General features: G+C 48.8%; 2 protein-coding genes across 2 annotated transcripts in view; both read right to left on the reverse strand.

The window, feature by feature from the left end:
• LOC105428368 (U6 snRNA phosphodiesterase 1) overlaps positions 1–21988 on the reverse strand; it is a 171792-nt gene that overhangs the window by 14150 nt on the left and 135654 nt on the right. The window lies entirely within an intron of this gene.
• Positions 604–17583, reverse strand: Sidpn (bHLH protein similar to Deadpan). The gene is made up of 4 exons (XM_089072967.1): positions 16820–17583; positions 16344–16777; positions 9445–9672; positions 604–3994 (listed from the first exon to the last, which is right to left on the reverse strand). The coding sequence occupies exons 2-4, from the start codon at positions 16506–16508 to the stop codon at positions 2969–2971; spliced, it is 1419 nt and encodes a 472-aa protein (XP_088929093.1). The 5' UTR covers positions 16509–16777; positions 16820–17583; the 3' UTR covers positions 604–2968.

Here is a 21988-nt window from a genome sequence, read left to right on the forward strand (position 1 = left end):
CCCGCCGCCCGTCGTCGCCGTCGCCTTTTCCCCGCGAAAGGCGCTCGCCGAAGGTCGACCGCGCGAGGCGATGCAAACGACGATGGAAAAAAAGAAGGAAGGAAATAAATGAAGGAACACGATCGGTCCTGGCTTGAGCCGATTTCGGTCGACGTTAACTCGATACATCAGGTATGACGAAACGAGAAAAATATTGGATTAGATTAGTCGCAAAGAATTCGATTCTTCAAATAAAGAAACTCTGGTTATTAAATATCTTAAAAAGTAAACCTTAAAAGTATTATATTCACATATCCTAAATGTTTTTTTTTTTTTTTTTTTTTTTGAAAAATTAGAAAAACTTTGATCTTAAATAAGGATTATATATTCTTACATATAAGTATATGATAATCGTCATATAAAAAATTTTTAAGAAGCTTATATTAAGAATATTTATCTTGACTTGAGTAATTTTTTTCTGTGTAAAAATTGACATTATTAAAAATTGCGATTTACTTACCTTAGATCATTCTTGACTGACGCTCATCCAGCTGATGTGTTTAAAATAATTAGGGCAGAGGAAAGAGAATTTTTTTCTAGGGAATTAAAGAAATTCTTAAGATGTGAGATAGACGCAGATTGGAGAAGCGATTTCATTATTCGATTAGACAAGGGAATACTGAGAGAGAAAAAAAAAAAGAGAGAGAAAACGATGTGGCGTACAGTTCAATACATGCCTATATTGACTGCGTGTCTAAGTACATCGAATAAGGAATTCGAATCCCAGGATATTTAGCAATTACAGACGTAAATTAGGTGGTGAGATGGTGACTCCTCGCTACGCTGAAGGCGCGATTATTAATCGTACCCTCACGGAAAACGCTCGCTATTCACACAAACACGTACAACACACACTCGTCGCTCTCTTTCGCCGTATACACCTAGATAACATCAAAATAAATCTATATCTCGCAAATAGCAATAATTCTGATCGAGAGGCTATGTACACGAATGGCGGACTAAAACGCACGTACTCGTCCTTTCTCACCCTCTCCCCCCGTATCTCTTTCGCATACTCGCTGCCCTTTCTCTCTCTCTCTCCCTGTCTCTCGTTCTTTCTTAATAATCTAGTTACTCCATCATTTACATACATACAATTATCTGTAGCGCGTCTTTTACGCGCAACTACGTCAGAACAAATTCTTTTGTCCCGCTCGCATAAATTCATGGGACTTCGACGGTTCCCGCCAAGAAGCGGTCATCCTCCTCATCGTCTTCTCAGAAAAAAATCGCAGAAGTTTAGGCGTTATAGTTTTTACAATTCTGTCTCTCGCACTCGCTCCATTTTGGCATTCGCACCCGCTCCAATTCGAAACTCTCTGCGCCGCTGCGCGTCGTCACTTCCGTTCCGTTCTTCGATCCTTCGACATAGAGGCGCCAAACTAACTTGGATCGATCCGATCGGTTAATTCGATTAATTCAAAAACTAAAGAATACATGGATCAAGAGACAAAAATAAAAAAGTTTGAATATCCGACTGGCGACACGTAAAGCTTGAAAGTTAATTTTCATATTGCGATACCCGACATCGTTTAAAGAAACCTGGAACCATCAGAAATTGATACGTTTCCGTTCTTCGGAATGTTTCTAAAGATAGACCGCGGTTATCTGTGACGATCGGTGTAAAGAGATATACGGACATATTTATTTTTTTCTCGAGTCACGCCGGGAAATATATGAAATGTTACGTTATAACGTTACATCGCATACACATCCCGGAATCGATTCGTCGATGCAAGAAATCTCGCGACGACGCGAGCGGAGGCGTCGAACGCCGTTATTCGAACGGCGCATTCGCGAGAATAATGCCGGGCGTTGCGGCGGATTTAACGACTGCGGCGCTTTTGGACGTGATGCAAATTAAAGGCTTCATTAGCGCCGTCGCAAGAAACGACGCGTATAGCACGCTGACGTCAAGCGCGCGCGCGCGCGCGCGCGGAGTTATTAGACGAGAATGCGCGTACGCCTTTTCCGTGTACTCGTTTCCACAGTCGAGTGCAAGTGGTGCGGCGAGGAATAAAAAAAAAAGAAAAGAGAGAAGAAAAAAAGAAGGGGGGAAAAAAGAGTCAGTCGCGGTTTTTCTCGGTTTCCTGCCTCGAGCGCGAAAATCCCCGAGACTCGAGATGGAGTAACGCAACGAGAAGAGGGATATATTACGCTCTCGACGTACGTGAAATTCGATTCGTCGACCTTGCAGGTGCGTGAAAGGGTAATTTTGAGTCCCCTGCCAATTAGCATTCCTCCCGATATTAACGCCAATCGCGTTAATTTCCTGCGCCTGTGAAAATTTACCGATTGCGCAATTCCGATTGCGGATTGCATTATCGCGAAATTGTGTCATTGCCAATTCTCCCTCCTCCCTCTCCCCCATAATAATGTAAATAAATAAATATCGCGCGTTAATTACTTTCGGCTTCGTGTATCGCCTCTCTTTTTGAAAATGATATTACGCTAATTGAGGACCACTTTCCGAAATGTACGCACATTCCCGCCCAATATTCTCGAGCTTCGAAAGTGCTCGCGGTGAATAAAAATTTTGCAGCGTGCATATATCCGAAATAAATCTAATAATTCCTCTCATATTTTCCATTATAAACTGTTCCTATTATTCGGAAAAATATCGAGTTTTAAAAATTGGAAAATTTGCAATTTTATAATTTCAGTTAAAAATTTTCGACAACGTACTCGTCTAAAAAAATATATATATATATATATATATATATATATATATATATATATATATATATAGTTTTATTAACCAGGCAAGATCGATTACTCGGTGCCAAGTATACGCGACTTAATCATAGTAATCTGTGTAAGGAAGATTTTTGCAGCGGACGACGATTGCAGCCGCGCACGCCAAACTTCCGGTTTCGTACGCGCGCTCCATACATATCTATTTACAAAGATAAAGAGCCTCGGATCTTTTTTACCATGGTCTCCACATGCCCTCCTCGTCTTTTACGGGTTGCTGGCCGATGGGTGACGGAGACGGCATGCCGATGGCGACTTCGTTGTCCGCGTGACTAGACGGCCTGTCCTCGTGAACGATGGGACCGCCGGTCTCGGTCGGCAAACGGACTGAGGTTTGCTGCTGTTGCTGTTGTTGCTGTTGCTGCCGCAGATGATGATGATGATCGGCGCCGGAATGCGTTGAATTTCTCGCGCCGGCGGTCTTCATCTTCTTGGACGTGGTGGTGAAGTCGAGCGGCTGTTCCGGCTGCTCCATCCTCGGGCTCTTGCTGGGCTTGAGACCGCCGGTGGGATCTTGCCACTCCTGACCGATGTCCTCGTGTGGCCGCTTCGCCAGCTTATCGGTGGCCTTGAGCAACGACATGTTGGTCGCCGCCCAGATCGCCGTTGGCGGATTGGGCCCGATGCTGATGCCGTTCGCCGCGGCGGCCGCCGCCAATTGCACGTAGTGGCTCGGCAGCAGAAAGACCACCTGGCCATCCGGCAGTCGGGAGGGTATCACTTGCACCACGGAGAGCATGTTGGGATTCTGCTGCGACGTGGAGGCCTGGTCGACCGGTATGCCCGACGGGTGATGCGGATGGTGCGGATCCAACGCCGCCGGGTTCACCTGGCTGAAGGCCGACGTCGGCCGGCTGCTGTTGTTGTTCTCGTCGCCAGCGGTGGTGCTACTGTCGGGACGTGCCGCCTCCACCATCTCCGGGATCTCGGACTTGATCAGGCCGGCCGGCGTGAGCGCGGCGCTGCAGTGCGGCCCGACCGGCACGTGGTGGTCCAGCGGGCCCGGGCTAGTCGCCCCCGCCACGCGGTCCGTCACGCTGCCCGGGCTGCTGCCCAGGCCGCTGTCCGGCCGCGAGCCCAAGTCCAGGTCGAGTTCGGACACGCAGCTGTCGAGGTGACGAAGCAGCCGCTGCTTCACCGCTGGGTCCATCGGCGTTGTGTTGCCCGTAATGATGTCCGGCGCATCGAGATAGCGACTCACCTGCAACACGACAATGGGAAACGGCCGATGTAAACGCGTGTTGACTTTACGACGATCGTAAACGATGAGATCACTTCCTCATCGAGGAAAACTTCGGACTTCGGGATATATCATCGCGCAACCGCGCGATCCTTGAATATCGATGCGAGAGATATTTCGATGTCGGGCAGCTTCTCGCTTTGTCGGCAAGAGTCAATCCATATTCCCGCAAACAATTTCATAGGAACGGTTTTTGCAAGCGTGGCGCCAGCGATAAACAAACATTCGCGCGCGCGAGTCAACGCCGGGAAAATATATTGCGCCCTGGAAATTCTGCTCTCGACCGCGAGTGCGGTATCGCGCGTCAGTCATTATCGACCGCCAGGCGTAATTGAATATTTCGCTCTTTAATCCGCAGTACGGTCGAGTAACGGCGCCGCGTGATTATTTGTTGCCCCGGCATACCCCTCCTGGCCGCGCGGCCCGGACGGGCCCCCACGCGGCCCGTAATTTATTTCGTATACGTGCCGGGGCGATAACAACCGGCGCGCGATAAAACGCTCTTTAACCCGCTGGTCGAGAGCGGAGCTGCGACGACGCAACTGCGAACTTTCCGCGACCGGTGTTATTGCCGCGAATCACTAATTAACGCGCGCTTAGAGCGGCTCGTTGATTAACGCGCGCTTAGAGCGGCTCGTTGATTAACGCGCGCGCGAAAGGTAATCGGATGGGATTTTATAATAATGTACCTCTCGGACGGCGGTACATACGATATTTTCAGATAATTAAAGAGAAAGCTCGAATTGCGCGTTAGATACGCAAAATTCGGCGCAAAAATTTAAGATAACACGTGTATGGAGCGCATCACCGACGCGACCTCGGGATAAATCTTTCCGCGCGAAAATATTGTTGCATTTTTATTCGGAGATCAGCGCCAGCTCTGGGTGCCGTAAAAACTTGAAAAATCATATCCGCGAATTACGTCGTACACTCTCACTCGATGAACGACGAGAGAGCGAGTCGCGCTGAAAAACTCGGTAGCGCGCGACCACCACGACACGCGGGCTCGCGGTAGACCGGAAGAGAGCCGAATTGCGAGTGGAAACGGCGGTGATTCGGGCGGAAGCGGCGCGATTGATCTCTAATCGCATAGCGTATCGCGCGCTATATTTCACACGGCGGCGTATCGAGCGCGCGTTTGCTCGCCGGCGAAACTATCGTCCGCGCTGCCTGCCGGCGGACAATAGTTCCCCGGCGAAACGCGAGCGCACGAGGGAGCTTTTATGGGTCGCTGCTTCAAAATAAAGCAACCGAATCCGCCGCCGCCGTCGCTACCGCAGGTTGGAAAGAGATCGACAAGCGACTTCGATCGAAGGATCGTGCGTATTGAATGGATCTCTCTGCATACATAGATTAATCGCGAACGTCAAAGCGCAATTAGGAGAAATATAGAATTTTACATTTTTCGATCTCGTCACGCATATATGAATGTTTCTAAAAAAAAATCACAAGTTAATTTAAATATCAGAAGGAGAAAGAGAATGAGCGATCAATAACGCGATCGACTCTTTTATTATGTGTACATATTTTAGAAAATGTTTCCTGCTAGGATTTATCTGTATTTATCTGTATTTCATGTAAAAGAGAAAAGATCTATATGCGTGGGTAGTTTTTGATCTGGTTTCTCTCTCTCTCTCTCTCAAAGTATATACAGCACGTTGTTTCTCCCATTCTCAGGAATATGTGTGATCCTCGGATGTCTTGACAAAGTCGTAGTTAAATTTGTCTCAAAGAAAATTCGATGACAAGCCGCCGCGATGTTATGTACCATGTGCTCTCCCTTCCTCCCTCCCTCCCCCCTCTCGTTTAGTTAAAATAAAATCCGTTAAAGTAACGATTCGTTTCAAAGAAATCGATTTACAGTTTACTATACAATTGCACTTGCGTTAAGGATTTCCTAGAACCGTTAATTTTCATACGCTAACGATTTCTCAGAGCTTCCGAGAAACGTGAATGTTACGAGATTTGCTGCTCCTGTGTTTCCCGCGTTTTATTACTCTCGCAGCGAGAGGAAGGAACGAAACAACGGAGAGCGCGTTTCGCACCAGGCGAGCAGAAACGTGCAATACTTTCGGCGGATGAGAACGAGATCCCGAGGGGGGGAAGAGAAAGGAGACAGGAGGGGCAACGCAACAGGACATGTCGCCTTGGTCGACCGCCGGTTTTATAAGATCGTAAAGTTTGTCGCAGAGACCCTCACTCCGTTTTTTTTCTCCTCTTTTCTCCTTTTTCTTTCTTTCTTTTTTCGCTTTCCTCCTATCTAACTTTGCACGTCACACACACCGTGATTTCGTCCCGGCGTTTAACTCACCATCCGAAATTTCAGGCATGATTACCCCCCCCCCTCCCTGAAAAGAGCTTTACGAAATTTGATCCTTTCCCGAATCTATTCGAAAACGTTTTTGAAGTTGAAAGATTTTGCATTTTAAGAACCAAATTTCAAAATCAAGAAATTCTCAATAAATTTAATCACTGATTGTTAAAAGTGTGATAAATAAAGAAAGCATAAAAAATATTAATTTTTTTTTATTCATTAATTTCTGAGTTTCAAGAATTTCGTATTAAAACATACAATTTCTTTATTAATGTACGAAAAATTTCGAGATTATATCCATCATTATAAACTTGGATACCATGGCACTGTCCGTCTAGAAGAGAATTTATTTTTCCTTATCAATAATTTTTTGTACATGCACTTTCTACGACGATTTCCACGAACGAACAACGTATAATAGTGAATTTTGTGATATCCTCTTTAAAGAAAACGACCGCAATTACTTCCTCCTTATCGGAGCGAAAATTTCCTTCCACGTGAATTTTTTGAGATTAGAAAATGGTCAAGAGTGATAAAAGCGATTAAAGAGAACTGGAAGAGAGACGATCCGACGTCGTTGCTCCGATTAATTCTAACGTTGCAAGAATGGAAAGTATTACGGTCGCTTCCTTAAAGAGGATGTCAGAATTCGCGTTGCGCGTTGTCTCGGAGTTGCCGCCTATCCATCGTACGATTGATCCAACATTCCCAAAGTCTCTTAATCACTTTTCCCATGTTTGAAGCGGAATTCCGACAGCATACTTTTGTCGCGCAATTAAAAGGGAAGGTTCTCCGCGTCGTGTCATAGAACATATATCAAATTACAGAGCGTGAGAAACGCTTAACACACCGATGCTGATCCCCGTATCGGTGTGCGTGTGTTTGTGTGTGAGTGAGTGCACGCAGAAGACCTTGGCCTTGATGGCGCCGTCGCCAGTGCAGTCGCGCAGCTGCGCAATATAATCTTACAACTTTTCAATTAGCGCTCGTATATACAAAAAGTGCGCGCGCGCCCGACATTTGCACGGCGAGACAATTACGCGCGTGCGCGCGATGAAGCGAATACGATCCGTTAAATCGGTCGCGATAAAATTTGAAAAGTGCTCTCGCAACAATTACGTAACGGCTTTATTACGGTGATTATTTTCCGCGCGAGGATCGCGAACGCTCGCCGAGCGCGCGTCTCGCACGCGCGCGATTCCTTCCCTTTCTCCCCCCCCCCCCATACTTGGTTTCTTCCAGTTCCTTTGTGCGAAACGGCAGGGGCGCACACAGTCATCTCCCGTGTGGGCCGCATCTTTCGAGCGACGGTATCGTAGCGCCGGGAAGTCGGTGACTTTATCGGCGAGCGCGTTCCGATAAGGCGGACAGGCGCGACAGGTATCGGCGCGCACGGCCGGGCTTTGTACCGTTACAAGTGCGCTTTGTCGAGCCGGGCGAGCCGACAATCGACTCGAGTTCTGCGACACACTGTGTGCGCTGCCGGCACCGATGGAGATATACGACGGAAATGCCTGGCGCCGCCCGGATGGGAACAAAGTGCTCGGAAAAAAAGACTCCGCCGTCCGTGAGTAGTATAGCGGGTCCTTCTTTTTCAGGAACGCGTAAACACTCCTAAATCCTTAATGCCAATGAGCGTATCCAGGATTTTTTGGGGGGGAGGAAGGGTGGGGTGATTTTTTTTGTGTGTTAAGGAATTGCCTCTTTGGATATTTTACAGCTTAAAATATCTCGTTGTTTTTGATTTTAAATTCGAGGAAAATATTAGGCTTTGTAAAGCATAATTTCATTTAACTTTATTTTAATTTCTTTTTAATTTCCAGGGATGTTTGATACGCCCAGTGCAGTGTCGTGATTATGATGAAATATATACTCGCGAAGATGTCCAAGTGTGAAAAACGTGAGGATACAGACTTATTAACGATAAAATGTCCGAATTTGATGAAATTGTTATAGTTTTCAGTTACGGCAACGAATTTTTTTTTTACCGAGAATGATTCTGGGATTATTAATAACGCAGATAGATATTCCTAAAACGAACTCTGTTGCAATGTAATTAATAAAATATGCACTCGTTCCAAAATGTAAAAAAACGAAGACGAAGCCTTATTAACGGCAAAACATTTGAATTTGATAAAATTATTACAGTTTTTTTATGCGGCACGAATTTTGTTTGCAGAAAAACAATTCCTGAATTATTAATAAAAGATATATACGTACGTGTCATATATCGTATCAAGTCGGGTTACATACGTCAATAATAATAACGATTCACTACGTGTAGAGATTGAGATTGCATTTTTATCGCAAATCCCGATCGCTCCGCGTCGAGTCCTCGCGTGCAGAAACCAAAAACTCTGAGAGTCCTTTTCTTCTCCTTTCCCGCCGATCGGGCGACTACCTGACTCGAGAGAGATCTGACCGCAAGGTTCATCCGGCAAATTCAGCGCGATGGCGTTTACGGGGTGTCCGCTTTCAACGAGTTTTCTCTCGCTTCGCGGCTGGACGTTTCCTTAACGAAGGAGCGATTGAGCCTAGCGAAGTCACGCGAGACTCCCCAACGACAACCCGATACGTTAAGATACCTATCCGAGAGGGGGAGGGGGAGGGGAGAGGAAGAAAAAGGGAGAGACAGGAGGCAGGGTAGTTTCGAGTGTGTTCTTCTTCCACCGGGTAGAATCCCCCTTCTGTCGTGTAACACGAACCAGTTCCGCCGAGTTCTCCGATTACACGCTCTCCGGACGCGCTGGAATTTTTTTACCACCCCCTCCCTCCGCTTCCCCCCTCTCTTCCCCGCCCGTCCTGCCCTCGTGCTACCCCGTGACGAAACGGCACGGAGTATAATGGCAAACGTGACGCAAAAACCACGTTTTTCCGCGTCAAAGTCGCCTTACCGACTGGCTTCCTCGTTTTGTTCTCCGAGATGCGATGTCGATCAGGATTTTTCGAACAAGATATACGTTTTTCAAACGACTTTTCTCTTTTACATTGCAAAACTAGAATTTCAGCGACGATACGTGCCGCGTGTCTCGTCTAAATATATTTTGCGTTAAAAATCCTACATTACGCTCTTCGAAGGATTAAAACTTGACTTTACCTCTCTGGAGCAGTCCTGGTATCCCGCTTTGTACCTGGACAGGCCGGGTTGAGCGAGCGATCTTTGCCGCTGCAGGTGCCTGACCGTAAGCTCCAGGATATCGGCTTTCTCGAGCTTGCTGTGCTTGGTGTTCTCCAGGCGGGCGCTGTCGAGGATCAACGCCTTCAGCGCCGCCAAGGACTGGTTGATCCTTGCTCGTCGTCGTTTTTCCATTAGTGGTTTGTTAGCCTGAAAAAGAGAGGCAAGAAAACCGTCTCTCTTTAATAACGTCCATCAACAACGTGACCCGCAATTCTTGGATTAAAACGCAGGAATTATCCTCAGTCAGATTCGTTCGCGTAATCTAAAGAACGCGTTGCTATTATTTTCGATAACTAGACATATAGAGACGTGATTCGGATTCTTTATGTTGAGATAAATAATAGTAATTTAACGTAGCTTTCATCCGTTCGCGGTTTAATGACAGTAGGTCAACGTATCGCCTAGATGCACGCTCCTCTATTCTAACCGGGATATCAGTTCTTTCTTTTTCTGCGCTCGCTTCGCGGAAGAGATGATTTACGAGAAGCCGCCGGCGACGAGCGTGACGAGAGAGCGAGCGAAACAACGGCGAGAGAATGACATAGCGCATTCAGGAGGGAAAAGGAAGAGAGAGAGAGAGAGAGAGAGAGAGAGAGGGAGGGGGAGGGGGAGAGACGAATGAATCCAGTGCTGAGTCTAGACTCAACTATCGAGAGTATCAACCCGTTTCGCGCGCTTTCGTTTCTCTCTCTTTCTCACTAATTGTAAGCTGATCCAGAATAAGCACAAAACATCTAGTAGCTGGATGGATCTAGAACTTTCAACGATTTTTATTATTACTCAGACCGAGCACAAGGAAAGTCCAAGTTTAGATTTAGGCTTAAGTCTGAGAGTATAAGATCCTAATTGAACTTGTCCAAATTGTCTTTTCAAATTGTTTTTCTCGTTTCTATTTCGGTCTCGGAAAAATTCAAAAATTGCGTCGCATGGTGCGTCGCATCAAGTCATCGAAATATCGCAATTTTTCTCGCGACGAGAAAACATGATTGTATCAGTTTCTCGCCAGTACTCAACGAGCATCTTAACGTTCCGAATAATCCTTCAGTTTTTTTTTTTTCGTGTTTTTTGCTCGTTGGCGGTCTGCCGACATCGCTCACGGAACCACGTCGCGAAGGCAGACGAGGTCGACGGAGAGAGAGAGAGAGGAACAATCTCCGACGACGTTGAGATGTGTGACAGTCGTGGACGAGCGGAGACAGAGTCGGATAAAGTGGACCAGACTGAAATGGATAACGAGGGCGAAGATGAACGGGCGCTAGATGTCTCGGAAGTTCACGCGGATATCAAATTTATTCTTCTAGCGCGGATAGATGTTCGCTTTGCCGGATGCGTTAATCGCTAATCTATCGAGACGGAGGAAGGTGGAAGAGAGATGATAACGGAGACGATCGCGCGATGCGGTGTCTGGAAGAGAAAGAGGAGGATCTCTCGTCGGCGGAGAGATACAAAAAGCGACGCTCGACGTTCCACGTGGAGAGAGAATAGCGTGCGAAATGGCGAGGCCGAAGGCACGTCCGTCGTCGAGGCGAGAGACGACAGATATTCACGGCGCGGAGCGAGAGAAGGTCGGGATGAAGAGCGAGAGCGAGAGAGAGAGAGAGAGAGAGAAATGGCGAGAGCGAGATGAAAAGGAGACGGCGGATATCCCAATGAGAGATGGAGGTAGCGAACTAACAGAAGAAGAGCCGCAGAAAGACAGAGGAGAGGAACAGCGATAAACACGAACGGGCGAGAGCGACGGAGAGAGACCGCACGAGCAGAAACGACAGCGACGTGCGGAACGACGAAGACGGGCAAAGTCGGCTCTAACGAGAGAGGGAAAGGGGAGGATTGCGAGTATCGCAGACGAGAGTGACAGAGGTGGCGACGATCGGCGAGAAGGAAACAGGCGAGGACACGTGCGGAGCGAGCAGGGCACCGGGCAGATACGTCGAGATTACGAAGAGAGCAAGCGAGGTAGAGATTGGGGGAAAGAGGGGGAGGGGAGAGGGTAAAGTCGGGGAGGAAGACGAGGCGAGAAGTCGGCGTGCGTTCACACGGGAGCGCCGCGACGGGTAAACAAACGAGCGAGCCGCCGCGCGGTCGTACGTATTCGTGTATGTGCATGTGATGTACATGTCACTACATACGCGTGTATGCGTGTGCACGCGCGTGTCATCGCATCGCCGCCGACCGGCGCGGCACTCTTGCTCCGTCGCATCCTTCTATTATTACGAGAGGCGCGCACGAAGGACGGCGGGGGACGCGGCGAAGGGAGGGTGAGCGCGCGTCTCGTCGACGATGGACTCTCTGTTCGCTCTTCTACGTGCCCCCGTGTAGTATTCATGTGTACATACATGCGTGCGTGTCCCCGCGTGCGTGCGTGCGGGCGCAGGAGCGGGAGAGGAATTTCGTAATAGGGGCGTTTAAATTACGCCTCGGCGTTTCGAATGTTGAAACTGGGTTAATCGTGGATCGTTTGTTCTCTTTCCTTTATTTTTTCCTCCTTGCTTCGAGCTTTCCGCTCGTCGAACGAAAACGACGTTCGATAGGAGGATCCAAGAAATGACTATCGTCGGCGCTCGAAAAGCTTTTCGAATTTCTTTCGCGAGAAATTCCTTTGCTAATAACAAAATAGCGAAATATTTTAACCGCTTCAAAAGAAATTCGAACTATACTGAACTATAGTATCAAGTTTCACCTTTTCTATTCCATTTCCCAATTTTTATAGAGCAACGAAAGTTTCGTTAATTATTTCGTTTATTGCCGATACTTCCATGAAACTTCAATTCTACCGTACCTCCGATAACTACCGAAAAATTATCCCCGCCAAGATAATTCCACGACCGTCGTGACGCTCTTTCAGGCTGGCGTGACTTGGAAAGACAGCCGCGCTCGCGCGCGCGCGCGCGTCCGGAAAAGAGAAGGGAGATAAAGGGGACAGCTTCGAGCGGCGTGACGGCGTGACTTTGACGGTGCCGCCGATTAGCGCGTTACGCGCGATAAATCACATTCTCGTTGTTTGCGACTTCGCGTCACGTACAGCCGACGGCATTGTGAATCAGCATCGACGTGCGAACCTCGCGAACCGCCGGAATTTTTTTTCCAGCCAGACTGTTTTAACAACAGTCATCGCTAATCATGGCCGATCACGGTCATTTTTTTCAGTATATTGTGTATATCGAGACGAAGGCTGTACATACGACCCGTAAAAAATACGGAGTAACATATGAAAGATGGACAATTCTTGAGCATCATTTTTAAGAAAACCGCGTGCCACATCGCGACACTTGAAAAATTTCAAGCTGGCACTTGACGATATGCGTAAAAAAATGATTCTTTCAGTTTTTATTTTTCTTTTTATTTGTAGAAATTTGCATACTTCATTGAGATTATCATTTAATTTGCATTTCGGCATATTAATTTGTGAAAGGCATGATTAATTTCCAAGAAAATTTGGTAAATCGAGTCGCTTCCAATTGATTCTGGAGGCGCGAACACATGTCCGTTGTATTGTCATCTTTGGTCTTTCGCGTCGTCGCCTTCGCTTCGCGCATGATAAATCGATTAAAATGCGCGAACTAGCGTCAACGAGCGACAGGTAATTAAGCCGGGCATAACGACGATCCGTTAAGTGCCGTCAATTAAGCCATCGCCCGGCGACGACAGAAACGATCGTCGCGTCCGCATCTCCTTCCTTTTTCGTTCTTTTTCTCCTTCCTCTATTATCTCCTCCTCCACTTCCTGTTTCGAAATCCCGCGAGGCTTCATCATCCTCATTTATTCCAACAGCACCCTTTTGGAATTCCCTCAACCATCGTTTCGATCTCGTGGCAACGATAATCCGACGCGATGAAATTTACGAATTTCTTATCGCGAGAAAAGGGGAAGGAAGCTTCTGATTAAATATGATAAATTTTCACATATTTATGTAAATATCATATTGTTCATTCAACCTTTGGACATCACTCTTCACCTGAAAGTCCCACCTAATATCTTTAAAGTATATTCGTTCGATTACGAAATTTAAATTAGTGAGAGCTTTTGTTCTTTCATTTGTCAATATTCGCGAGTTATTTCACTTTTTTCAATCGGAGTTGCCGCACGAGTGAGCGAGGGAAAGTTGCGTCTAATACGAAGAAGAAAATATAACGAAAAAGCAAGACGCGACATAATAAAAAGGTTAATATTCAAATCTTATGATTTTTATAATTATTTATTTATGTTGTGTTCGTGAATATAACGAATTGAAAGCGCGCGTAAGACCAAATGACTTGTTAATGAAAACGCCAAATATATTTGGTAATCGAAAGACCAAGGAAAGTTTGGTCGTTTCGATGGTTTGGTCACAAAATAATCAGCTGATTAGCCACAAGGAAAATCGTTTTTCTTGTTATAGATATTTCAAAGAAATATTTCGCTTAAACTTAAAATATCGAAAAAAGTCAATTATATATCACATATATATATATTAATACGTAATGTAACTAGCAGCGGATATTCTTAAAAACTCTGTTTGACGCCATCATATGCCGATTATTAATTTATTAATATGTACACACCTCATCTTTTCTTTATTTTCTACTTAAAAACTTTAGATCCTGAAAATTAAAAATTTCTCACGTAAAATTCCCGCGCTGTTACGTACCCCCCGCCCCCCTCCCATTCGCGTATCTCTCGCCGCTAATAAAGACGGGTGCACAAAGTTGCGCCCTTTCGTCACCGCGGGAAACTTTCCTAATAGGAGATCGCCGCTCGGTGCTCGGCGATCTAACTCTCACACGCAATGTGGATCACCTTAAAAGGGCAGTAGTCAGCCTGCATTCGACGCACGCGTGCACCGCGGGCTCACGCGCGCGTCCCTCGGCATTCGGAATTTTGCGCGGAACGAGTTTCGGCCTCCTCTGCACGTCGCGCGAAACTCGCCAAACTCGGCCGTTAACTCCTTCGTTAATGCTATTTTAATCGAGAATTCACCCTGTCGGCGAATATATTTTTCTTCTTAATGTGCTCGCGCGGAGCTCAAAGGAGCCGAGGGTTTATCCGAATGTGAACGTGTTATACGTGGTAAGTTGTTGCAGATGGACAATTCCGGGCGGTAAGTACACCCGTGGTCTTTGGATCACGCGTGATCTCCCCCCGACGACGTTCGTGATGGCCGAACGCCGGAGGATTAATTGGATAAACCGAATTACAGCTTTTTGAACGACGCCGGCCACGGCGGGCGGGGGCGTACGGACGATCTGTATGATAACCGCTCGTAAATACGTCCAATTACCGCAAATTGGCGTCACAAGGCTCCGACACGCATCGTTCGTGCCGCGACGTGCCCTTGCGACCTCCTGCGTTTTGCCGCACGACAAAGAGAAATAAGGAAATGCATTTGTCACGTGTTTCAGTCGGCGTAGTCACCGTTTCGTCATCTGAGAATTCAGGGGAGAACTGATGGAACGATCGTGCCAATTTTTCCTTTGGATTCCGTCATCTCGAAAGCGCGAAAAGAGACGTTGGATTCTAGCCGCGGAATCACGCTATTAATGCGATCTGTTCTGACGTATACGAATTTTATTATTTTTTTTTTCGGCTATACATTTTAATCTCGCACACACAACATCCGCCTCTCTCGCACGCGTATCTCGCCGTTTAATGGCTCAACGGTTCGCGCCTGTACCGCTTTTCGCTGCGATTTTAACGGCGCGTCCACGTGGAGAGCGATATCCGTTTTATGCCCCGCCCGGCGCGTATCTATCGCCGCTTCGGCGATTTTTTTTTGCGATCCGGAAACGAGCGAAGGTTGAACCTTCGAAATCCGCCGCGTTGCGAAACTGACCCACTTCGCAGAGATTAAAGAGAGGCTAGAGGGTCAGAAGTAACGCGCCGTGCTCGCTCTCCTTTTTACCGCAAGTTTTTAATCGCCAACTTTTTCCAGAGTCATGCTGAGCGTCGCGCAACTCGCGAGTCCCTCTGAGATCGTAACGTTATCTCTCCCTTTCTTCAGAAAAACGTCTTTGAAAACGTAATTCGATGATTTATGATTAATTTTAATGATTTCATCGTAGTGAAAAAAATTTTGCATCAAGTATATTCATCTTATGTGAAATTTAAGTTTTTAGAACGTGGATAAAAAAATGAGACTTTGTTACTCGACAAAAATACGCATTTGCATAAATGAAATTTAAAGGAGAAAAGTGTACGACGAAAGGGAACGTGAATTACCACGTCCTAAGAAAAAGTCAATTCCAGGTCGTTTCTTCTAAAATCATTTCTCGAACTTTTTCCCGAATATGCAATTCTCATTTATGAAACGCGAGAAGCCGCGCTTTTCGTACGCCAAGACTGACAGATCAGCGGATTCTCACGTAGAGATTGGACGACGAACGGTTGTATAAACGACGCACGTGTTCGATATCGGGTTCGCGTCGCACCAATGAACCTGCGATCGCAGATTAAGTGCGCAGGAGGCAGATTGGGAGGTAGGGTGAAACTACTCCGGGACGCATGGTCGCGTGCGTTGCGTTGCAAGGGGGTTGAGAATGTCGCGTCCTCGTTACCTTTCTCTTCTTTCCTTTATTTTTAAAATCCGCAATGAAATTACCTCTACGTTCGCGCTTGCGCTGCAGTTTTCATTCTAAATTTTACTCCTCATACATCCCGTTCCGTACGTTTCCCCCCGATTGATAAATTCAAAAACCGAGATCCAAAAATACATAAGCCAACGATAATCTCTTTTTTAAACTCTCGGAAAAATTATATCTCAGTCTCAGAACGTAATATAAATAGTTTTCAAAAGTTTCTGGCGCGTTTTAAAAAAGTTTTACGTAGACGCTGCTTATACTCACTCTTCGTCCGTCCGAATGTTTCGGGCTCGGGCTGAGGCTGGGGCTGGGGCTCGGTGCCGGGCTCGGACCCTGATGCACGGCCTGCTGATGCTGATGGTGCTGCCTGTGACTGTTGCCGGCTGATTTCTTCTCCTGGTGCCTCAGCGAGTGTAGACGCGCGGTCATCTTAGCAGGCCGCGACGGCCCTCGGCACAAATCGCAGCACCCTACGTGATTCGCTGGACTGGACGAGTGAGGCTCTCAGCATCTCGCGGCGGCCTGCGACGGCGAGACCAGACTACCACCACCGGACCCCCTCGTTAACCCTTGCGACTGCTGCTTGTCACCGGCGATGATATACGGCGTACTAATCACTGTTGCACCATACCCTCGAGAGGGAACGATGGACAAAGGTCGACTGACAACTGTCTCTGTCTCTGTCTCTCTCTCTCTCTCTCTCTCTCTCTCTCTCTCTCTCTCTCTCTCTCTCTCTCTACGAATGAACGTCAAAAGCGTCCGTCAGTTCGCGACGCGGGGATCAATCGGACCGACAACTGATTCACCTGTCACCTGTCCGGGCGCACCCGCGATTGTCCGGCACACACGCGCCCGCCGATAGGGAAAAGAGAGTCCCGCAAAAGTTCACGCCATCCAGGCGGTTGTACACCGGCGCATACACCGCGCCACGTGGTTAACCACGCGTCGCCGACCACTTGTCACTCGCGAGGCGAAAGGTCCGTCCGCGCACCTGGTCAATCCTCGTTGGGATTCTCTTCGATCGTTTCACGAGATCGGGACTGAGTAGTCAATAGAACGATCGAAACGCACTCATTCACAAGTCCTCGCGTGGTTGACGAATAACGTTCAACGTCCCGCTTTCACTGAATCTCTGCTGGCGCGCGCAGAACGGCGACCTCTGACAGATCAAGATCGCGATTGAGTCGCGATCGTTTGATCTTTCCTCTGAAAAAACGTGTTTTCTGCAGTACGCATGTACCGAATATTTTTCTGCGTCGATTTCTCAAATCGCGATTTTTTTTTTCTCATGAGCGTTGAATCTGAATGCAACGTGGAGGTCCACCCTCGTGCATGCTATGTCGCAATAACGAGAGGCTGATCTCGATCCGTCACTGTGTTAACGATGCGACGAAAACACACGCCAGCACCAGCGTGCAGCTTGACTGTAGAGACGTCCGCGTGTGCTCGCGCGACGAGCGACGGTGACGGACTGTGAGGCGGTGAGCGGTAGCTGGCGGCTGTACGCGCGGCGAACTTGGCGCGCCGAGGCCGCGCGTCGGCTACGGGAAGGGGGGAGCGACAGTGGAGTTCGCGTCGTGGTTGGTCGTACGTGGGGCGGGGGATACTGGAGCACACGGATGGCTCGCCGCTCGGCGTGGCGCGGCACGGCGCGGCGCAGCACGGCGCGGCAAGGCGAGGCAAAGCGAGCCGAGGCGAGACGTGGCGAGACGTGGCGAGGCGAGGCGCGGCGCGGCGCGGCGAGGCGAGGCGAGGCGAGGCGAGGCGAGGCGAGGCGAGGCGAGGCGAGGCGAGGCGAGGCGAGGCGAGACGAGGCGGGGCGAGACGAGGTGAGGTGAGGTGAGGTGAGGTGAGGTGAGGTGAGGTGAGGTGAGGTGAGGTGAGGCGAGGTGAGGTGAGGTGAGGCGAGGCGAGGTGAGGTGAGGTGAGGTGAGGTGAGGTGAGGTGAGGTGAGGTGAGGTGAGGTGAGGTGAGGTGAGGTGAGGTGAGATGAGGTGAGGTGAGGCTAGGTGAGGCGAGGCGAAGCGAGGTAAAGCGAGGCGAGGTTCGGCTCGGCATAGCGTGGCCGCGGCGCGGCGTAGCGGCGGCGGAGAATCGGTCGGAAGGCTCGCTTGCCTGCTCACGCGCGCCCTTGCCTGCGGCTACGTGCGGTCGTCTCCTATTCCCATCCTCTACTCTCAAACACGCACGCTCGCTCGCTCCGCTTGGGGCCGCGTCCTCGTCGCGCGCCACGTCGTGCCTCCGTCTCTCTCAGGGCCGTTTTATTGCCTAGCCACCGTGAAGCGGCGTCGAAGCAGGAACCGATTTGGATATCAGTGGATCTTTTTCTCGACTCCCTCCATCTCCATCCTTTGCGCGCTCTCTTTCTGTCGCTCCTCTTTTCTTTTTCCTTTTTTAATCGATGCTTGCTTCGGCCGCGTCCCTCCGGTTTCGGGGTAAATGAGAATTAAAATCCGTCGCGCCGTGGTGAACGCCGGCTAAATGCGTTATTATGCTCACGGAGATGGACATCGCGCGAAAGATAGCCGCTGTACCTCCCGTTTCGATTGTCTACGCGAAACACGCGGGATATACGAGGTTGATCGTGTTATCTGACAAAAAAGTTCCGATACATGCTTATATTTTAATTGTAAAAAATATATAATGACAAAGAATAAAGTTTAATATATATAAAAATAGTCATAGCGAAATTTTAGAATAGAGAAACAGAGAAGAAACTTAAAATTACTCCTATTTAAAAGTCTCAGATCTTGAAACTGAATAAATAACTAAGCGATCAATTTTTTTACAATTTTTCAAAATAATGCGTTGCGCAAAAGTGCAAGTAAATATTTACTTCAACATTCACGTTTTTTTTTTGTTTGCTGAGAGATTATCTGCCGACTGCGTCGCTGACATTTAGCGGATCGTCGATATCGATCTATGCATCAAACGCGAATGGTAAGTCGCGTGCGATTCATGTTGAAAACGTCACCAGGTCATGAGAAAGAAGATGAGCTGCGCTCGTTTCTACGCATTGCGCGGCGCGGCGTGGCACGCGATAAGGATCGTCGGGTTTCGCGCGCGCGTCGGCCTTTAATCTCCCCGTCTCGCAACGCGCGCGAAAAGTCGGCGGCGACGACGGCGGCAACGACGGCGGCGGTGGCGGCGGCACGTCGTGTGCGACGAAACGACCGCAAGAGTAGGAGGTGAAGCGGAGGAAGAGGAGCGAAAAACGCCGAGGCGACGGGCCGTGGTCGGTAGGCAGGCGAAAGGGGAACAAGGAGGGAGAACGGGAGAAGCGGCGTGACGGTGGGAGCTCAAACCGTGCCGCCGCTCGGCTCGTCGAAGCGATGAGCCCTCGGGGCGGTGGCCGCTCCGGTGGGGAACGGGGCACGGGGGGACGCGGCGAGCGTAGCGAGAGACGCGCGCGGGTGGCGACGAGGCGTGCGACGGAAAGCCGTGAGAGAGCGAGACGGCCTCGCTGTTGTCGGCACGCGCGCCACGAAGCGCGCGTTACCCACACGCGTTCGCCGAAGCGTGCGTGCGAATGAGACCGTACGTGAGAGCGTGCGTATCACGAGCGCGCGTTGCTCACAAATGTATGGGTGAATGAACGTGCAAGCGTGCATGCGTGCGTACGTGCGTGCGTGCGTGCGTGCGTGCGTGCGTGCGTGCGTGCGTGCGTGCGTGCGTGCGTGCGTGCGTGCGTGCGTGCGTGCGTGCGTGCGTGCGTGCGTGCGTGCGTGCGTGCGTGCGTGCGTGCGTGCGTGCGTGCGTGCGTGCGTGCGTTTCGTGCGTGCGTGCGTGCGTTTCGTGCGTGCGTGCGTGCGTTCGTTTCGTGCGTGCGTGCGTTCGTTTCGTGCGTGCGTGCGTGCGTGCGTGCGTTCGTGCGTGCGTGCGTGCGAGAGCGACGGGTCGGTCGAGCGACCCTCCGATATCCCAACGTGCGCCAGCTAAAATCGCAGAGTTTCGAATGAAACGGTCATTATTTCGACCGGCGTACTTTTTGATTGCGCTGAAGGGTGAGGGAGGAGGAGGGAGAGACAACGCGCGTCGCGACGCGCGAGGACGATTAACGGCGCGTTCATGGTAGGTGCTTCGTGTAATGTAATGAAGCCGCGCGCGAAATATCGGTTCTCTCCTGCCCTTTCGAAAAATAGAGAGATAATTAAATCGTTTAATTAAGTGCTTTTATATTTGCATCATAATATTTATAGGAGAACCGCAAAATGAGCAGATACTCTCTGACGCGGTCGTTGATTCTTTGTATCATCGCGCTCTCGGTATTTTAAATCCTACTTCTTAATTTGATGAAATGAAACAAACGATTAACGAACCTTGATAGTGTATATGTCATGTCACAAAGAGACGTCTCGATATTTGTCGCTAGAAGAGAGATCTATATATGTATGCAGGATACAAAAAAAAATAGGAATTTAGCACATACAAAAATAGTCGTACTGAAAATCCTGAAAGAGAGAGAGATACAGAAGAGAGATACAGAGAGAGAGAGAGATACAGAATCTTCCTTTCCTATACAATTTTTATTTAAAATCACGAAAATTCAAAGAAGAAACGAATAATTACGCGACAAACTTTTGAATGCCAATTAAACGCATAATTCGACATCGATGCAACGTGCAATTAAGGAAAAAAAAAAAAAATCACGTGCACGTAGAGCGCGAAAGTCTTCTCTCGCGACGTAATATCTCGCGATAGTTTTTCGTTCTCGTAGGAAAATGTCAGTTTTTCTCTCGTGTCTCTTTTGCCTCGTGCACGGCTATAGCCACGAGTTTCAGCCGGATCCGAGGCGAAACGAGCGGAATCAGCGAGCGAGTTTTTAATTTAAAACCCGATTCGCCGTGCGCGACGCGCGCGTACGTTGTTACCGCGCGCTCTCCGCCGCCTCGTATCGACCCGGGGCATCGATAAGCAACGGCTCCGCCGTGCATCGTGGAGAGTCACGGCCGAGAGCGAGGGAGCCCCGGCCGTATTTTTCATCGTGCCTGAGCCGCGCGCGTCAGGAATAATAGCATCCGCGGTTCGTGCCCGTACCGGGCACTCTCCTAGTTAGGTACGCCTTCCAATAAGGAGGCCGCCTCTTCTTGCTCGTCGAATGCTCTCTCGCCTCTCCCCGCGCCATCCCCTCTTCCCCCTTCGACGTCCCTTTTTTCCCGCCCGGAGCGAGTGAGCTTGCTCGCGTGCTGGCTAACGTTCGCACGCGGGAGAGCTGAGAGTCGCGCGAGATTCCATGAACGCGAAAGGTCGTTTCCAATGCGTGAGAAGTAGCCGGTTAAGAGAAGAAGGATGAGGGGCGAAGAGAGAGAGAGAGAGGGATCCAGGTCCTTACGCATGTAAGGCCGCTCGTACATGCTCATCCCGATGACTACTTTCTCGATAGTCGCTGCGAGTGAAGGAAACTTCTTTTCGAGTGATCTCGCCTACGTTCACTGTGGGAATAGCGCTCGGACGACGTCCTTGTCGGAAGATGCTGTCGTCGAGGAAGACGTAGCGAGTGGATTCCATCTTATCGTCGTCGAAGAAGCATCGTCTTCGTTCGCTGCCTCTTTTATGCATCGTGAACTTTTTGTATGAGTACTTGCAAACGATGCCGCATAAAACGGCTAATTCGCAAACATCGGTTATTAGAAAATTCGATGATTCAATCGACGCTTTTACAAAACTGCATTAAACGAAGAATGCTGGCTTCCGCACGTGGCATTTCCGCAATACCGAAACCTGGATCCTATCGGTAACAGTTTTACGAGCAGTCGAAATCCTCGAAATGCCAAGTTTCACTCGATCGCAGTGGAATCCGTTTCGACCGATCTTGATGCAATGTTCCATTCTGCGGTACACCCCGCAGTTGATAACCTTTTGTGTTTATCTAATTGCCATCTCCTTCCGCCCTACCCCCTTACCTTTAT

Source organism: Pogonomyrmex barbatus, unplaced genomic scaffold (genome assembly GCF_055798465.1).
Source record: "Pogonomyrmex barbatus isolate J1 unplaced genomic scaffold, ASM5579846v1 scaffold14, whole genome shotgun sequence".
Lineage (NCBI taxonomy): Eukaryota > Metazoa > Arthropoda > Insecta > Hymenoptera > Formicidae > Pogonomyrmex > Pogonomyrmex barbatus.